Below are 20,943 nucleotides of genomic sequence, written 5' to 3' on the forward strand. Positions count from 1 at the left end.
AGACACTTTCCTTTACCAACCCTATCCTTTCTTACCCAAATTAGAATCAATTATATAGATTAAGAATTAAAGTTGAGAGGCTAATCCATATAGTAGCAATCTGGAGACTAGAGCTTTAAGTAAATAATAATAATAAAAGGTAAAAAAGTCTTCTTTCTTGAGGTGTGAACTTTCTTGGATCTCCTTTTTCCTGTTTGGATTGCTTCTTCAAACTCACCTGTAATATGCTACTCCCTTGATGGGAGGCCCAGGTTGTCTGTTGGTTGGGAAGCAGTAGCTTTGGGAAAGGAGTTCACATTTATACTCTGTGTAAGGGGCAAAATAAGTACTAACTTATCAGGGTAAAGATCAGAAACTTCAGTCCAAAACTCAAGTTAGCAATAAGATATATTCCATTATCTGGAACTTTTTTTTTCTTATACTTGTTTTTCAGGAAACTCAGAAGGTGGAAGCCATGTGGTAATCAGTGGTGTAACACCAAAGGATGCAGAGAACCTTCAGTTACTTAAACGCACAATTTACACTCAGCTTTTAATATCACATTCTGTGGCAACTGACACAGAGCTTTTACAAATCTTCATGACATTTTCTAGCATAATCTTGCAAAAATTTTGTTATTACTAACATTTCTGAAATGTTAGGCTAGAAGAACAGTTTTTCTTGTGTTATTAAAAACAAGTTCACTCATGGTCCAAAATTATGGCAACTGTTGTTTGAATGAGAATAAATATACCTGAAAATAAACCCTGGATATGTGGGCTTGCAGGCCAGTCAAATACCCTAAAAATCTTAAGTAAAATGGACAGAATCACCCTTAATTGACTATATTTGTTTTCACTGAAAAGTTGCAGTAATGAAATCATTAAAGTATTTTAATAGGATTTTATATAATTAAAAATAAAACTTACTAATAAATAATTATCAATTTGAGTCTAAATTTCCCACAAATCCAGGCAGATTAAAAAGGTTATATTTATGCCAACTGTGAGAAAGATCTCAACACACTGCATTAATCCAGCTCATACCTATACTCTGGGTCACTGTCATAGGCAGAGTCTCTGTATAAAAGACCTCTTTTCAGTTCCAGTTCATCTTCTTTCTCTGGATCTCTCTCATCCTGAAAAGTTTAGAGATTTCCATTAATTCATTTTATAATTAAAATGATGCCTCTGTTTCTTTGGGAAATGCTCTCCCTCTCCCCATTATAAGAAATGAATTAAATGCATGGATTTCTTAGGAAAGAGAAAAAGAGTAGGTGAGAATTCATGATTCATGATTCTGCTCAATAAAATATAGTTTTATTATATTTTGTTAATAAGGCTTATCAAAGACTAGATACCTGGTAGATGTTTTCCTGCATCAATAAATGAACAAGAATTGATACTGTGTCAAGATATGTAGTAAGATACATAGTAATATCTTACACATTGTTATGTGACTCCTGAAAGACTGTTCCTACACTCTGAAGAATAAGTACCTGGAAAACTTATGCAAATGTAAGCATTCAAACATGTACCTATTATTCATAAGCCAAAACGCAACAATAAGCCAAAGAAGCAAAGAAGCAAAAATGAAGGGCAAGGTAGTTGGTATCAAAATCCATAGCTATAGAATTTTAAAGAAATAGATTGTAAACTATATCATCCACTGCAACTATGTTCTTATGTATGGTAATTACATATAATTTAGTATCAAATATCTTTCACGACAATTAGCCAATATCCTTGTTATCCCTCAGTCAGATAGGAACAGACATAAAGGCAAATGGATAACAAAAGAAGCCAGTAATCACAAATCAATTGCTATAAAGATTAGTATTAATAAGGGAGTCATTTACTTTATGTGAGAAATCAGCTGAATAAAGATAATGAAGAAAAATGTTTCTAAAAAATTTGCTGATGGCATGAAATTGGGAAGAGAGCATTCAATTAAAAAAATGGAAGCAATGGAGTCAATTATCATATGGTTTAATTTACTTGTGGAGCATAAGAAATAACATGGAGGACATTAGGAGAAGGAGAGGAGAAGGGAGTTGGGGGAAATCGGAGAGGGAGACAAAGCATGAGAGACTGTGGACTCTGAGAAACAAACTGAGGGTTTGGGAGGGGAGAGGGGTAGGGGGTTTGGTGAGCCTGGTGGTGGGTATTCAGGAGGGCACGCATTGATTGCATGGAGCACTCGGTGTCGTGCATAAACAATGTATCTTGGAACACTGAAAAAATAAAATTTTAAAAAATGGAAGCAATAAAATATAGAGCAAATTTAAAAAAATCACAGAAAATGTGAATATATATCTAGAATTGTTATAGCTTCTAGGTGAATGAACCCTTTATCATTATGAAATAATTCCATTTATTTCTATTAATGCTTTTTCCCCCTTTTTTTGATTTACAGTTACTGTAACTAAATAGCTTTCTTAGTGTTTGGATGGCATAAATTTCCCTTTCTATTTTCCATTTTCCCTTATCATTAGGTTTTAGATCTTATTCTTAAATATCATATAGCTGGATGTTGGTTATTTTTGTACAGTCTGATGAATCAGTGAAGTAGAGCATTAATGTCTGTAATGAGTACAAAAGACACTACAAAATAAAGTGTAAGAAATTTTAAAAAATGTAATATGTTTTCAATCTTCAGAAACAGATTATGCTACAAGAAGGAATGAATGAAAGAGATATAAATAATATTTAATTTTTAATTCTTTCCTTGGAAAAAGCCATTCATTTCTAAATTATATAAGTGGTATTATACATAAGCATAAATCAATATTCCTTGTTTAATTTTGTCAATACAGTTGAAAAAAATAATTTTTGACCAAGAGAAATAAAAAATGTTGACTAAATTTTAAAGTTTATATATAAAAAAATACAGAAGTACTTAAAAAAATCTGAACTTTTAGTATTCATTAAATAAATCCCTATATTGAATTGGGTACTTACTATCCTATGAGATAAAAAAAAAATGACCAAGATATGGTTCCTGTGGAACCATAGCTGTTTATTCTGAGAAGCTCTATGGGTAATAAGAAGCAAGGGCAGAATTATAAGGAGAACAAAGGAAAAAATAGGGAAGAACATTCTAATTAATAGAGCATTCTAAAATCAGAATGATGTTCTTTAGAGGAAGTAAGATCATAATTACTGAAATTATTCTGGCAGAGTGTTGATACACATCTAGTTCAAGAAGTTCATGGAAGGGAATTCTGCCCCAGGAAACACAAAGGACCAGGTGATCTTCATGGTTATTCCCTTCAAATTTTAAGACTATATTCTGTGACATTTAATATATTTTCAGTACAAATACATATATCTTGTAAGAGTCCTGGTACAGTCTTTCTTTTAAAGGTCAAATTATATAAAAGTAAAGAGATAAAAAAAAATCATACTTTATTATAAGGTATTAACTATGAGTAGAGCAAGCATTTGAAGAGATATATCATTCTCATTAGTGCCAGGAAACACATCCCTAGGGCAAGGAGAAATGATTCCAGTCTTATTCCTTGTCAACATTCCCATTTGCCAACATACAAATACAGAAAAAACAGATGACACCAATATTTGCTGAGTTCCTGTAAGGTATCTAGGACTGTGTTAGGTTGTCTTTACTTGTGTATCATTTAAGCCTTTGATAACCTTATGAAAAAGGAGGTAGTAAAATCAAAAAATTAAATAACTTGGCCAAAGTCATACATTATTAAGTGGCAGAACTGAAATTTAAACTTAGATTTAACTTGATTTACATTATACTGCCTCCTAGAATGCAAATGAAATAAAATCTCCATCCCAAGCCATTAGATTACTCTCCTATATGAAAATTAGGCTCAAACTTTCAGCTGTATCTATTTTCAGCCAGTATCTACTTGTTTTTTTATGAGGGTAGTCCTAAATAATATAGCTCAGAAGAAACTTTCTCAAGATTTCCACGAAGAAACATTTTTCTTCCAGCAAAAGTCATTAATAAAGTAAACATTATTAAAAGAAGCTGTGGGCTTTCCTTCCCTAAAACTGGCACTAAATTAAATGTTCTTTTAAGATTCCTCTCATCAATGAACACTAAGCCTTATACATGTGATTGACATCTTACTTAGACTACCCCTGCTTTCTACTCATGCTTGCAAACTGAAAAATTTAGGGACGAAGGTGGTTAGTCTAAAACATAACTAGAACTAAAAGGCAGCAAGCAATCTCACTAATTATAGAGTATTTAAATAAAATATACACCTGTCATTCTCAAAGAAATGAAGTTCTCATACATAGTTAAAACACCTATAAGGTATATTTTATTACTATCAAATTCAATACATGATTTATAGTGGATTGTGTACAAGGACAAGAATTCAAATAGTTCTAATATGCATTATCACCCTGGACAAATCAGTTTGCCTTAATGGCTTTAATTTCCTAATTCATAACATAGAGAAAACTTAGGTAGAACTGCTTAAAGACAAAGGGATAAGAAGTTGAAGGGCTAACTTTGAATTGATTTGAACTGAATTTATTTATTTATTTGAGAGAGAGTGAGTGTGTGAGCAGGGAGGGAGAGGAGGAGAGAATCTGAAGCAGACTCCACGCTGAGTATGGAGCCTCTATGGGCTCTATCTCATGACAGTGAGATCATGACCCAAGCTGAAACCAAGAGTTTGACATGTAACCAACTGAGCCCCCCAGGCACCCCAAGGTTTTTCTAATTCTATAACCTGGTTTATAATTGTAATAAAGAATAATAAAGTCTGAAGGGAAGACCAATTAAAGAATACTTAAATGGGAACTTTGACAAATTGCTAGAGGGAGGCTGTGAAAAGGTACATATGATGGTTAATTATGTATGTCAACTTGGTTCAGCCATGCAGCCTAGATGTTGGTGGGACATTATTCTGGACATTTCCATGAGGTTTTTATGGATGAGATTAACATTTACATGAATGGACTTTGACTTTCATAATGTGGGCTGGCCTCATCCAGTCAGTTGAAGGCTTTAAGGGACCAAAGGCTAACCTCCCACAAGGAAGAAGGAATGCTGCCAGTAGACTGCTTTTGGATTTGAACTACAACTCTTCCCTGAGTATTCAGCCTACCTCACCAAATTTTGGTCTCACCAATCTTCCACAATTGCATGAGTCAACTCCTTCAAACTTCCCTCTCTCCATATATGTGTTTATGTATATAAACACACACACATATACACATACACATGTTCTTTTGCTTCTGTTTCCTTGGAGAATCCTGACTCACACAATATGAGAATGAAAAACTCCTACAATATATTAAGTTAGAGACTTCAGTACTTTACTTCCAACAATGGATAGAACAATCAAGGCAGAAGATCAACAAGTAAATGGAAGACTTGAACTATACTATGAATCAACTAGATCTAACATCTACAGAACACTCTAGACTAGCAGAATATACATTCTTCTCAAGTATATACAACAAATTCTTCAGCAGAGGGGCTCCTGGGTGGCTCAGTGGGTTAAAGCCTTTGCCTTCGGCTCAGGTCGTGATCCCAGGGCCCTGGGATCGAGCCCCGCCGTCAGGCTCTCTGCTCAGCGGGGAGCCTGCATCTCCCTCTCCCGTGCCTGCCTCTCTGCCTACTTGTGATCTCTGTCTGTCAAATAAACAAATAAAATCTTAAAAAAAAATTTCTTCAGCAGAGACCATACACTAAACCATAAAATGAGTTTCAATAAATTTAAAAGGACTAAAATAATATGAAGTATGTTATCTGGCTACAGTGAAACAAAATCAGCAAATTCTTTATTTTAAATTCTCCTACAAAGATGGGCTTATTTAAAACATTTAAGAAATAAATAATATTACACAAACTCTTCAGAGGACGATTGGGAGTATTTTCCAAATCACTTTTTATAATTTAAATTTAATTAACCAAAATATAGTACATCATTATTTTCAGATGTAGAGTTCAATAATTCATCAGTTGTGTATAATGCTCAGTGCTCAAATCATTTTTTAAAGACTTATTTATCTATTTGAGAGTGAGAGAGAGTACGAGCAAGCAAATGGCAGGAAGGGCAGCAGTCTTCAAGTAGGCTCCTTGCCAAGTGGGGAACTGGACGCCGGGCTTCACCACATGACCCAAGAGAGCATGACTTGAGCCGAAACCAAGAGTGGGATGGTTAACTGAGCCATCCAGACCCCACTCCCTAATCATTTTTATGAGGCCAGCAAAAACTTAAGGAAGACATTACAAGAAAGGAAACTTATAGACTCATCACTATCACTAACTAAGATGTAAAAATCCTAGGTAAAATATTACCAAATCAAAACCAGTAGTGTGTGTGTGCGTGTGTGTGCGTGTGTATGTGTGTGTGTATAAATAAATTATGATCAGGAGTTTTTTTTCCAAGCATGCAGGCATGGGTTAAAATTTGAATAATCAAATAAGCAATTTACCACATTAAAACAAAGAGAAAAAGCATTTAATCATCCCAATGTCAAAAAATTCATATATTTATAATGAAAAATTTAAAAAAACTCAACGAAAAAAAAAGAATAGAAGGAATGTCTGTAATCTGGCAAAGAACGCCTACCAAAAATGCATAGCACACATCATACTTAATGTTGAATTGTAAAAAGCTTTCCTCTTTGGATGGCAAACCAGAGAGGATACCCTCTTTCACAACATCTATTTGATATTGCTTTGGAAACCCTACACAGTGCAGTAAGGCAAGAAAAAGAAATAAAAGGCTTAAAGACTAAAGAGGGAGAAATAAATCTGTCATTCTTTACAGACTATATTATACATATAAACATGAAAGAAGTACCATATATTAACATTAATATGTGACTGTAAAGTCACTGGATACAAGGTCATTACACAAAAATCTATTACAGTCATTATACCAAAACCAAAAAGAAGATACAACTTCAAAATATACAACTGATAGTAGCATTAAAATATCCAACATCTAAGAATAAGTCTCCTGAAAGAAATGCAACTATGATAACTATGACATAATTGGGAGAAATTAAATCTCTAAATTAATTTTAAAAGACATCATATTCATGGATTGGAAGACTCAATATTGGTAAGATGTCAGTTCTCCCCTAGTTAAAGCACAGATTCAATGTAAGCTCAGTCAAAATCATATCATGTTTTTTAAAACAGACAAGCTGATTTTGTAATGCAGATGGAAATTCAAAGAACAAAGAATAGCCATATCACTTGCAAGCAAGAACAAACCTGAAGAACTGTAGCCATTGGATGTCAAGAGTTATTATAAACCTACAGCAAATGAAAAAGTATGAGGTTACTACAAAATGAGAGAAGCCAATGAAACAGAAGAAAATCCAGAAAGATACTCATATATATACAGTCCCAATGGAATAGAAAAGAATCCAGGACTATTTCCACGTAAACAGAGAAAGGGAAAAAATGGCCACCTGAAAAAAGATGATGGATCATAAACATAGGGGAAAAAATAAACCTTCATCCAAGTCTCACATTATACATACAAATCAAATCCACATACACTGTAGATCTAATGTGAAGGGCAACATGATAAAAGACTTTTTTAATGGGAGAATATCTTCAGAATCACGGTTAGCTGAAGTTGTCTTATATGCACATAAGAAAGGACTAACCAAAACACTAAACAAAAAGAGGAAAACTGGGCTACATTAAGAACTTTTATTCATAAATGGTATCTTAAGAAAACAAACATGCATGCAACAGATTTGAATATATTCATAATATAAAACATATCCATCAGAAAATGTCCAGGAGTTAAATAAAAAGACCTTAAGAGGCATATATACGGTACACAAGGAACAAGTCTGACATTGCTTTTTGAGAAGAACTGCAAATGCCAAACTATATAAAAACAAGAGAAAATCACAGCTAAGTGTACAAAATTAAGTGCTGAAAAGAAATAACGATGAAAAAATTTTTTAAACTGCCAGAGAAGGGAATTCTAGGAAGATGTTAGTGACAGTGTATGGTAGGCAGAATAAGGGTACCCAAAGATGTCCATACCTTAATTCTCAGAACCAATGAACATGTTACCTTACAGAGCAGTAGAGAATTTTGCAGATTTGACTAAGGCTAAGGATCTTGAAAAGGGAGGATTACCTTGGATTATCTATCTAGGCCCAATTTAATCAAATGAGTTCTTAAAAGCAGAAATAGCCTTTCATGGCTATGGTCAGAAAGAGGGAGATGTGACTAAGAATTAGGGTCAAGGGGCACCTAGGTGGTTTAGATGGTTGAGTATCCAATTCTTGGTTTCAGCTCAGGTCATGATTTCATGGATCATGAAATCAAGCCCCATATAGGGCTCCTTGCTCAGTGAGGAGTCTGCTTGAAGGTTCTTTCCCTCTGTCCCCCACCAATATGTACGCACTCTCTCTCTCAAAAATAATCTTTTTTTTTTTTTTGAAAAAGAATAAGGGTCAAGGAGATGCAGTGTTGCTGGCTTTGCAATTGGAGGAAAGTGGCTACGTGCCAAGGAATGTGGGTGGTCACTAGGAGCTGGAAAAGGCAAAGGAATTGATCCTTCCCTGGAAACTCTACAAAGAAAATATCTCTGCTGACACACTGATTTTAGCCTAATGAGATCCATGCTAGGTGTACAGAAATTTAAGATAATCAATTTGATTTACTAAACTTGTGGTACTTTGTTGTGGTAGTAATAAAAAACAAATAGTATTTAGAGGCAAAAATCCCCTCATAAAAACATGCAGGAATTGTTTTGGGGTTACAAGGAATAATTCATGGCAGACCAATACCCCTATTGAAAACTAGAAAATCCAGAAAAAAAAATTTATATATTTTAAACTATTAGAAAGGTGCAAAAACCAAAACACTAGTGATACTAACATTTCAGAGGAGAGTAACTTTCAAAGGTGGACTGATGATCTGCACAGCCACTTTTCCTCAAAGTGTTTGCATATCGTGAGCATGGGCTAGATGCTAAGAACCAGAGCTTCTATTAGAACAAGAGTCATTGCTGTGACACAGAAAAACCAACAAAGTTTTTGATGGTTGTAAAAGAGTAGAGTAATGTAACTGGAGTATTATGAGGCCTTAGATGTACAACCAGTTTCTCAGTTATGACATTTATTGATTTATGAAGCTGTGTGGGACTAGAGGGTATAGAGCTAACCCAAAAGTCTCTGAATGTTCCTACAATTTCATGGTACTTACGAGATAAAGACCTATATAAGAGATAAATATCTATAGTGAGAGGCCCTCAAAACACAAGAGGCAAAAACCCTGGAGATAGCAGTGACACTTAAGGACCTGTAACTGTTTTTAAACTGGAAAGACTTGACAATTTGGGACAAGCTAGGCTAAAAAATCTGGTCTTGGCTCAGGCAAAGGCTATTTCTGGGGATGGAGTACCCAGCAGAATTTTTTTTTTTGTGAATCACACCACACTCGAAAAATAAAACTGAGAACTGGAAGAACCTCAAACACATGAAAGTGTCTTGTCACAATATTTGCCAAAATTTTGAATTATGCCAGTTTGGGGAAGGGGAAAACAAACTAATCCAAAAATGACTGAAAAGCAAAAGATCCATATAATTAGATGATAGTTAGAAGACAAACATCTGTCAGGAAAAAAGATGTTGGTAACAGAATAGGTCAAAGTTTAAAGCCTTGAAATGTAGTGAATTGACACTTGACTGGTTGAAATCACATTTATACTGGGAGCAGGGTCTGATCACTTCTGGGAGCAGCTAGAACTAGTCATAGAAGTTGTACTGGAAGACAGAGAAACCAGCAGACATCTTGGTGATTATGCAGAGCTGATATCATAAAAACAGAGATGAGAAGGGACTCAAATATATGAATATTTTCTGAAGGTTCCTGGTATGGAAATATAAGGAACTAAACCTAAACTTTCTGAGAAGTAGGAGAGAAACTGCCTCAGTTTCTTGGTACTGAGAAGACAAAGACCTGAAAAACTCTGACTTCAAAGCTCTAGAGGTTGATTACCAAAACATCAATATAGCCTCAAAGTAGTCTGGTCTCTTTTGAATCAAGGTTAGCCCCCTGATGCAACCTGTCTAATAGAGGAAAAAGAGAACCCTTTCATCATCTAGAAAGATCTAAAGTTCTTTTAGAAATAATGTCTAGAATTTATTATGAAATAAGTGCTATAGTCAGCACAGTATAGTCAGGATAGCATGTAAGAGTGAAAAAGACAAAAGAAGCAGATCACAAGTGTAATCCATGTATCAGAATTAGGAGATAAGCACTTTAACTATGATCAGTATCTTCAAGAAAACAGATGAAAAGTTGGACAAAATAAACAAAGGTTAAGGTTTTCCAGAAACACTGGCATTTATAAGAATTAATCAAAGAGACATTTTAAATCTAAATATTAAATAGAAGTAAAGAACTTTTTTTAAAAAAGATTTTATTTATTTATCTGACAGAGATCACAGGTAGGCGGAGAGGCAGGCAGAGAGAGAGGAAGGGAAGCAGGCTCCCTGCTGAGCAGAGAGCCTGATGTGGGGCTTGATCCCAGGACTCTGGATCACAACCCAAGCCGAAGGCAGAGGCTTTAATCCACTGAGCCACCCAGGTGCCCCAGAAGTAAAGAACTTAATAGATGTGTTTAACAGTGTATTGGAAACAGTAGAAGACCAGATCAGTGAAGTAGAATATAGGTTCATAGGAAATGCTAATAAAAGAGAAAATAGAAAGATAAATATGGAAAGAAGTGCAAGAAACTATGGGAGATAATCAAAAGGTCTAATAGTTGAAATTGGACACCCAAGAAGGAAGGAATAAAGGTATAGTCAATATAGCATATTTAAAGAAATAAAGGGCTGGAATTCCCTAAATTAATTTAAGTAATGAATTCACAGATTCAAGAAACTCTGGGCAAGGTTAATACATAAAACCAGGGGTGCGTGGGTGGCTCAGTGGGTTAAGCCTCTGCCTTCAGCTAGGTCATGATCTCAGGATCCCAGAATTGAGCCCTGCACTGGGCTCTCTGCTCGGCAGGGAGCCTGTCCCCTACCTCCAGCTGCCTCTCTGCCTACTTGTGATCTCTGTCTGTCAAATAAATAAATAAAATGTTTAAAAAAAATATATACAATCAAATCTTTTAAAACTAATGACAAGAGAAAATACTAAAAGAAGCCAGAGATAAAAGACATTATAAGCAGAAAGGGTTAAGACTGACAATAGGCTTATCAAGAAAATAATGGAAGTTATAAGATAACAAAATGATATTCTTAAAGTACAGGAAGAAAAACATCTGCCAACATATACATTTATATCCAGTGAGGAAAACTTTCTCATAGATTTATGGATACATAAATAAACACCTAAGTAATAAAAATAAGTAAATAAAAATGAAAACAGACCGCGACAAAAAAATAGCAGACCCTTAGCAGACCTTGACAAAACAAAAACAAAAACAAAAACAAAAACAAAAAAACACTAAAGGAAATTTTTCAGGCAAATGGGAAATGATCTAAAATGAAAAGAAAAGAAAAACTAAAAAGCATCAAAAGAGATGAATATGTAGGCAAATATAAATATTACTATACAAAATATGTAGGCCAATACAAATAAATATTATTATATGAAACAATAGTATCAATGCATTATTGGAATCCAAAATACAAGCAGAAATAAAATGTATCACAATAACTTTTAAAAAGAAAGGAGTTCCCTGGGGATAAAAATATATGTTTATAAAAAATAAAAAATTATATTAAAAATAATAATAATAAAAAAGAAAGGAGTTTAAATGGAGTATAAGTATTCTAAAATTCTAGCATTATCAAAAAATTGGTAAAGAAAAGAAGTGTCTTAAATTATAACAGAGACGACATGTATTTTATGGGGCAACATTAAAAGAATAATAAGCAAATGCATACCCTATGAGTTAAAAGAGGGAGGAGAGGGAACAAAAATATCTTAGTCAAAGGAGACATACAGGAGATTTAAAAAACAAACATGAACAGATCCGTCAGAATATCAGTAATTAAGTGATTGCAGTAAATAAAAGTAAGTACTCAATAATACAAAACTTAACTATATAAGACACACATCTTAACTATAAGGACACATAAGGGGTAAAAGTAAAAGAATGAAAAGTACCAATTGACATTAACCAAAAGAAAGTTGATATGCTTATTATAATATCAGACAAACTATATTTGAAGGCAAGAAGCTTTCCTAGAGGTAAAGACATTTCACAATGACAAAAAGGTCAATTAACCAGAAAAAAAACCTCACCACAGTTTAAACCTGTATGCATCCAATAACACAGTTTCAGAATATGCAAAGCCTCTGGAATACCCATAATGGGGAAATAAAACTCAGAAAATACAGTGTGTTAGCAAGGCTATAGAAAACTAGAACTGAGAGAAAACCACTGATACTGGAACACTTTGAAAAAACTTTTTAGCAGTATATTCTACATTCCTTCTTATGACCAGCAATTCCATATTAGGTATATATCCAACAGGAATACATATAATGTTCATCAAAGAACATATACAATAATATTGATAGCATTACTATTAGTATTAGCCCCAAATAAAAAGAATTAACTGATAAATTTTGCTATTCTTACTGGAATACTATAAAGCAAAGGTTGGCAAACTATTCTTTGAAGGGCCAAATACTGTATATGTTCAGCTTTGCAAGTTATTTGTTCTTTGTCACAATTGCTCATCTCTGCTGTTGTAACTTGAGAATAGCCATAGATAATATATAAACAAATGGGTCTAATTCATGTTCCAATAAAACTTTATTTAAAATTTAAAAGTCTGGAATTTGTCTGTGGACTATAGCTTACTGATTCCCACTATATGATTATAAAAATGAAGCACATGCATGTCACAAACATAATGATCAGCAAAAGAAACTAAATACAAAAGGATGAATACATGATTCCATTTATGAAATGTTAAAAAACACATAAAACTTATCTGTATGTTGTTAGATATTAGAAGATAGGTTGTGTAGTGACTGAAAAGAGGCACCAGAGGCATTTCTTGGGTGTTAGTAATGTCATGTCTCTGACCTGGATGCTGTTTACCCATGGGTTCACTTTTTAAAAACTCACTGTGCTGTAGAATTTAGGATTAGAGTAATTATACTGAAATAAAAATTTTTTAAATTATCTAGAATAGCATCTAGAAACATCTGCAAGAAAATTAACAGACAAGATTTCCCATGAACTCCAAAATATCAGGAGACATTCATAAACCCCCAGAAGGTACACGAGAAGGTAACACCATCTGTGGAGGATGAATCAGAGGAAAACGTTGAAGCATCTGATAAAAAAAGTAAGTTCAAAGTAACAAAAAAGTATTCACTCAAAAGCTTGGTGGGTCAGTTCAGAAACTGAAACCGGAAGAGGTTTTCCCACTCTCCTAGTGATGAATACAAAGGATTTACAATAAATTCTGAAGAAGCTGGAGCAGTCTGGAAACTGTTAACTCAAACTAACATACCAAAGTCATCTTCCAAGATAAAACCCTCACTGAGTGTAAACATCTGGAAAAAGAATTTGGGGAGCCTGGGTGGCTCAGTTGGTTAAAGCCCCTGCCTTCAGCTCGAGTCATGAACCTGGGGTCCTAGGATCAGGCCTGTCAGGCTCTCCACTCTGTGTGGAGCCTGCTCCCCGCCGCCCCGCCCCACCTATCTGCCTATTTGTGATCTGTCTGTCAAATAAATAAATAAAATCTTTAAAACATATATAAATTGAACAGGGAAGTAAAAACAAAAAAAAGAAAATTTCTATATAAGAACTGGGTAGAAAAAGAAAGCCAGGAAATACCAGAAACTAAGGTGCCATACTTTTGAACAAATGAGGAAAACAGAAAAAAAAGCTCTCAAACTACACATTTAGAAAAATTAATCTAGATCCTAAGTCCCTTTCTAAAAATTCAGAAAAAAATAATTTTATAAAGTAATCATCATAAATGGGTTAAATTTCATAAAAAGTTTTAAGGGGGGGGGGAGACCAAATAAGAAGCCCTCAATGGAAGCATGCCAGAAAAGTCATGCTCACAAAACAGATGGAAAATATGTTACCTATGTCTTCATGGCCAGACAATTTGTCTTCCCAAGAGTAAATGATCTTATGAGAGAACAAGAAAAGTAGCTTTAATGTTTTTTTGATCTAGCCTCAGAAGTCATACACTGTTATTTCTTCCATAGTCTGTTGTTTGCACAGATCAGCCCTATTCCCATGTTGTGGGAAGAAACTACACAGGGGTGAAAATAGCAGTAGGCAAAAAAATCACTCGTAGCCATCTTTTACCCCGAGTTTAAAAATATATAAATTTAAAAGAATTTAAAACAGCAAGTATAAGGATCTAACTGGGCTTGAAAAGCACATAGACAGGAGAGAATCTCTTACTACAGAGATAAATAACTAAAATCTACTCAGCCACAAATTAAAAATGTTATAACTGAAGTGCAAACCAAATGGATGCCATAAAAATGAGGATGGACAAAGCAAAGGAACAAATCAGTACTACAGAAGATAAATTATGGAAAATAAAGAAGCTAAAAAGAGGAGGAAAACAAAGGTAATGGATCATGAAGGTAGATTTAGGGAACTCAGAGACTGATTAAAATGGAAAAACATTCATATAATAGGAGTCCCAGAAGATGAAAATAGAGGAAAAGGGGCAGAAGGTTTATTTGAGCAAATTATAGCTGAAAACTTCCCTAATCTTGGGAAGGATACAGACATCAAAACCCAAGAAGCACAGAATACCTCCATTAAACTCAATAAAAGCTGACCATTGCCAAGGCATATCACAGTCAAATTCACAAAATATAGAGGCAATTAAAGATCCTAAAAGCAGCAAGGGAAAAAAAGTTCTTAACCTACAAGGGAAGACAGATCAGGTTTGCAGCAGACCTATCCACAGCAACTTGGCAGGCCAGAAGAGGGTGGCAGGATATATTCAATGTGCTGAAAGGGAAAAGTATGCAGCCAAGAATACTTTATCCAGAAAGGCTATCATTCGGAATAGGAAAGAGAGTGAGTTTCTCAGACAAACAAAAATGAAGAGAGATCATAATCACTAAACCATCCCTATAGAAATATTACGGGGGACTCTTTTAGTGTGAAAAAAGACCAAAAGCAACAAAGACTAGAAAGGAGCACAGACCATCACCAGAAACACCAACTTTACAGGTAACCCAATGACACTAAATTCATACCTTTCAATAATTACTCTTAATGTAAATGGACTAAATGCTCCAATCAAAAGACACAGGGTATCAGAATGGATTAAAAAAAAATCCATCTAAATGCTGTCTACAAGAGACTATTTTATTATTTTATTTTAAAGATTTTATTTGACAGAAAGTTAGTGAGAGAAGGAACACAAGCAGGGAGAGTGGGAGAGGGAGATGCAGGCTTCCCATCGAGCAGGGAGCCCAATGTGGGGCTCAATCCCATGCTAAAGGACATCAAAAGAAAGCTGGAATGGCCATACTTATATCAGACAAACTGGATTATAAAGCAGAGTGTAGAAGATAAAGAAGGGCATTTTATCATAATTAAGGGATCTATCCATCAAGAACATCTAACAATTGGAGCACCCAAATATATAAATCAATTAATAATAAACATAAAGAAAACTCATTAATAATAATACAGTAAAAGCAGAGGACTTTAACATCCCATTTACAGCAATGGACAGATAATCTAAACAGAAAACCAATAAGGAAACAATGGCTTTGAATGACACAATGGATCAGATGGACTTAAGAGATATATTCAGAGCATTTCATCTTAAAGGAGCAGAGTACACATTCTTTTTGGGTGCACATGGTACATTCTCCAGAATAGATCACATACTGGGTCACAAATCAGCCCTCAACAAGTATGAAAAGATCAAGATCATACCATGCATACTTTCAGACCACAACACTATGAAACTTGAACCACAAGAAAAAATTTGGAGAAACCTCAAATACATGGAGGTTAAAGAAAATCCTATTAAAGAATGAATGGGTTAACCAAAAAATTAAAGAAAAAATAATAATAAAAAAACACATGGAAGCAAATAAAAACATAATAGTCCAAGACCTTTGGGATGCAGTAAAGGCAGTTCCCAAGAGGGAAGTATATTGCAATACAGGCTTATCTCAAGAAGCAAGAAAAGTCTCAAATACACAACCTAACACTACACCTAATGGAGCTAGAAAAGGAACTGCAAATAAAGCCTAAAGCCAGCAGAAGAGGGAAATAATAAACATTAAAACAGAAATAAATGATACAGAAATAAACAAACAAACAAAACCCCCAGAAGGACAGATCAATGATGCTAAGAGCTGGTTCCTCAAAAGAATTAATAAAGTTCATAAGCCCCTAGCCAGACTTACCAAAAGAGAAAGGGCCCAAATAGATAAAATCACAAAGGAAAGAAGAGAGATCACAACCAATACCACAGAAATTCAAATAATTGTAAGAGAATACTATAAAAATTATATGCCAACAAACTGGGCAATCTGGAAGAAACAGACAAATTCCTAGAAACTTACAAACTACCAAACTGAAACAGGAAGATATAGCAAATTTGAAAAGACCCATAATCAGAAAAAGATTGAATCAATAACCAAAAATCTCCCAACAAACAAAAATCCTGGGCCAGATGGCTTCCCAAGGGAACCCTACAACATTTAGAGAAGAATTTATACCGATTCTTCTCAAACGTTCAAAAAAATAGAAATGATAGGAAAACTTCCAAAGTCATTCTACGAGGCCAGCATTACTTGGATTCCAAAACCACACAAAGAACCCACTTAAAAAGGAGAATTATAGGTCAATATCCCTGATGCAGATGGATGCAAAAATTCTCAGTAAAATACTAGCAAATCAAATTCAACAGTGCATTAAAAAGTTATTCACCACAATCAAGTGGGATTTATTCCTGGACTGCAAGATTGGTTCAATATTCACAAATCAATCAATGTGATATACCACATTTATAAAAGAAAAGAAAAAAATATGATCTTGTTAATAAATGCAGAAAAAGCATTTGATAAAATACAGCATCTATTCTTTTTTTTAGATTTTTTTATAAACATATAATGTATTTTATCCCCAGGGGTACAGGTCTGTGAGTCACCAGGTTTACACACTTCACAGCACTCACCATAGCACATACCCTCCCCAATGTCCATAACCCCACCCCTCTTCCTCCACCCTTCCCCCAGCAACCTTCAGTTTGTTTTGTGAGATTAAGAGTCACTTATGGTTTGTCTCCCTCCCAATCCCCTCTTGTTTCATTTCTTCTTCTCCTACCCCCCTAACCCCTCACGTTGCATCTCCACTTCCTCATATCAGGGAGATCATATGATAGTTGTCTTTCTCCGATTGACTTATTTCACTAAGCTTGATATCCTCTAGTTCCATCCACGTCATCGCAAATGGCAAGATTTCATTTCTTTTGATGGCTGCATAGTATTCCATTGTATATATATATACCACATCTTCTTTATCCATTCATCTGTTGATGGACATCTTGGTTTTTTCCATAGTTTGGCTATTGTAGACATTGATGCTATAAACATTGGGGTGCATGTGAGCCTTGGGTTAACTACGTTTGTATCTTTAGGGTAAATACCCAGTAGTGTGATTGCTGGGTCATAGGGTAGTTCTATTTTCAACTTTTTGAGGAACCTCCATACAGCATCTCTTCTTGATAAAAAACCCTCAACACAGTAAGTGTAGAAGAAACATAACTCAACATCATAAAAGTCATACACAAAAGGCCCACAGCTAATACCATTCTCAGTGGGGAAAATCTGAGAGCTTTTCCTCCATGGTCAGGAACCAGACAAGAATGTCCACTCTCACCATTACTATTTAACATGGTACTGGAAGTCTTAGCCTCAACAGTCAGAAAGAAAAGAAATAAAAGATATCCAAATCAGCAAGGAAGAAGTCAAACTTTCATTATTGGCAGAAGAAATGATACTCTCTGTAGAAAATCTTAAACACTCCACCAAAGCATTGCTAGAAATAATACATGAATTCAGCGATGTTGCAGGATATGAAATCAATGTGCAGAGATCTGTTGACTTTCTATACACCAATAATGAAGCAGCAGAAAAAGAAATCAAGAATTTACTGCACTTGTTATTGCACCAAAAACAATGAGATTCCTATGAATAAACCTAACTAAAGAGGTAAAAATAGGTACTCTCAAAACTACAGAACACTTATATTAAATTAAATTAAATTAAAGAGGACACAAAAAATCAGAAAAGCATTTCATGCTCATGGGCTAGAAAAACAAACATTGTTAAAATGTCTGTACTACCCAAAGCAATCTATACAAAAAATGCAATCCCTATCAAAATACCAGCATTTTCCACAGAGCTAGAATAATCAATCCTAAAATTTGTATAGGACCACAAAAGACCCCAAATAGTTAAAAAAGACAAATAAACCTAGAGGGGATCATGATTCTGGATTTCAAGCTATATTATACAGCTGTAGTCATTAAGACAGTATGGTACTGGCAAAAAAGAGATATATTGTTCAACTGAACAGAACTGAAAACCCAGAATTGGAGCTGGACTATATGGTCAACTAATCTTCAATAAAGCAGGAAAGAATATCCAATGGAAGAAAGTCTCTTCAACAAATGGTATTGGGAAAACTGGACAGCAACATGCAGAAGAATAAAACTGGACCACTTTCTTACACCACACACAAAAGTAAATTCAAAATGGATGAAAGACCTAAATGTGAGACAGGAATCCATCAAAATCCTAGAGGAGAACACAGAAACCTCTTTGAACTCAGCTGTAGCAACTTCTTCCTAAACACATTTCCAGAGGTAGGGGAAACAAAAGCAAAAATGAACATCGAGATAAAAAGCTTCTGCACAGGGGCGCCTGGGTGGCTCAGTGGGTTAAAGCCTCTGCCTTTGGCTCGGGTCATGATCCTGGGCCCTGGGATCGAGCCCTGCATCAGGCTCTCTGCTCAGCAGGGAGCCTGCTTCCTCCTCTCTCTCTCTCTCTCTGCCTGCCTCTCTGCCTACTTGTGATCTCTGTCTGTCAAATAAATAAATAAACTAAAAAAAAAAAAAAAAGCTTCTGCACAGCAAAGGAACCAAACAACAAAACTAAAAGGCAGGCTATGAAATGGAAGAAGATATTTGCAAACAACATACCTGATACAGGGTTATTATCCAAAATCTATAAAGAACTTTTCAAACTCAATATTAAAAAAATATATAATTCAGTTAAGAAATGGGCATGGGACATGAATAGACACTTTTCCAACGAAGACATCCAGGTGGCTAACAGATGTGTGAAAAGATGCTCAACATCAGTCACCATGAGGAAATACAAATCCAAACCACAATGAGGTACCACACCACACTTGTTTGAATGGCTAAAATTAACAACAAAAGAAACAACAGTTGTTGGTGAGGATGTGGAGGAAGAGGAGACCTCTTACACTGTTGGAATATGAACAGGTGCAGCCAATGTGGAAAACAGTATGAATGTTCTTCAAAAAGTTAAAAATAGAACCACCCTATGATACAGCAATTGCACTACTAGGTATTTACGCAAAGGATATAAAAATACAGATCCACAGGAGTACATGTACATGCATCCTGATGTATTATAGCAGCATTATCACAAATAGCCAAACTACAGAAAGAGTCCAAATGTCCATCAATGGATGAATGGATAAGAAGATGTGGATAAAGAAGAATATATGTGTGTGTGTGTGTGTGTGTGTGTACACACACACACACACACACACACATATTTCTCATCCATCAAAAAGAATGAAATCTTGCCATTTGCAACAACATGGGTGGAGCTACAGTGTATTATGCTAAGTGAAATCAGTCAGTCAGATAAAGACAAACACCATATGATCTCACTTATATTTGAAATTTATGAAAGAAAACAGATGAACATATGGGAAGGGAGTGGGAAGGACAGAGAGAAACCAACCATAAGATATTCTTAATGATAGGGAACAAACACGGTTGGTAGAGGGAGGTAGAGGGAGGTAGATGAGTGATAGGAATTAAAGAGGGCACTTGTGATGAGCACTGGATGTTGAGTGTTTAAGTGATGAATCACTGAGTTCTACTCCAAAAATCAATATTGCACTTTATGTTAACTAAATAAAATTTAAATTGAAAAAGAAAAATTTAATTAAGAAATAAAAAAATACAATATTCATAAGATAATGAAGGACACATGACATACATTGGTGAAAAAAGTCAATCCAGAATAATCAACACATGATGCATTCTGGTATTATTAGCAAACTTCAAAAAGGAAGGGGGAAAAAACACCACAATTGGATTTCCAAGCTAAAAGAGCAAGTCACTCACAAGGGGAAGAATGTTGGATTTTAAACAGATTTTGACAGCAACATTCTGGGTCAAAACCAAGTAACATACTTAAAATAAAGAAAATATAAGCCAAGGATTTTTATATCCAGCCAAAGTAACTTTCAGGTACAAAGATTACAGACAAAATATCATCTTTGTGCAACTCAGGGAATATTTGTCCCATGAGCCTCCTTAGGAATCTACTAGGGAAGAGCTTCAGACAACTGCAATGATTGGAGAAGACACTGATATAAAATGGCAAACATTAGTTATTTACACGTAGAGCTTTAAATGAAGAATGTAAAGTAGAGTGTATACTGTAGAATATTATAATGGTATATGCTCTGAAAAGGTAGCTGAGTATAGTTATGAAAAAACAGAAATGAGAAAAAATTCTTTAACTGTCTTCAATGATTGTATCTCCAATGGTAGTTTGTTATTTTTGTTCTGAGATCATTTTGTTACCACAGAAAATGAGGACTTGGGTTATATTCTAATTTTATCACCTTGAAAGCATCTGCATTCATGATTTCTGGATTACAAGATAAAGTCTACACATCTTAGCCTGGTTTTCCATGATCTGGCTCAATAAGGACCTTCTGCTTTACCTGGA

At 34.8% G+C, this 20,943-nt stretch overlaps 1 protein-coding gene across 6 annotated transcripts in view; it reads right to left on the reverse strand.

Annotated features, from left to right (window-relative positions):
• Window positions 1-20,943, reverse strand: part of SPATA6 (spermatogenesis associated 6) — a 138,350-nt gene that overhangs the window by 13,343 nt on the left and 104,064 nt on the right. For 3 of the 6 annotated variants that reach the window (XM_059136284.1, XM_059136283.1, XM_059136286.1), the window contains one exon: window positions 1,026-1,117. The exons of 1 other annotated variant lie outside the window; for it this stretch is intronic. In XM_059136284.1, the coding sequence (XP_058992267.1) occupies window positions 1,026-1,117 (92 nt within the window). Of the gene's footprint in view, window positions 1-211; window positions 306-1,025; window positions 1,118-20,943 lie in introns of those variants that run through there. 2 more of the 6 variants (XM_059136285.1, XM_059136287.1) reach the window with 2 other exon arrangements.

The sequence above is a fragment of the Mustela lutreola genome, chromosome 10, assembly GCF_030435805.1.
Source record: "Mustela lutreola isolate mMusLut2 chromosome 10, mMusLut2.pri, whole genome shotgun sequence".
NCBI classification, from domain to species: Eukaryota; Metazoa; Chordata; class Mammalia; order Carnivora; family Mustelidae; genus Mustela; species Mustela lutreola.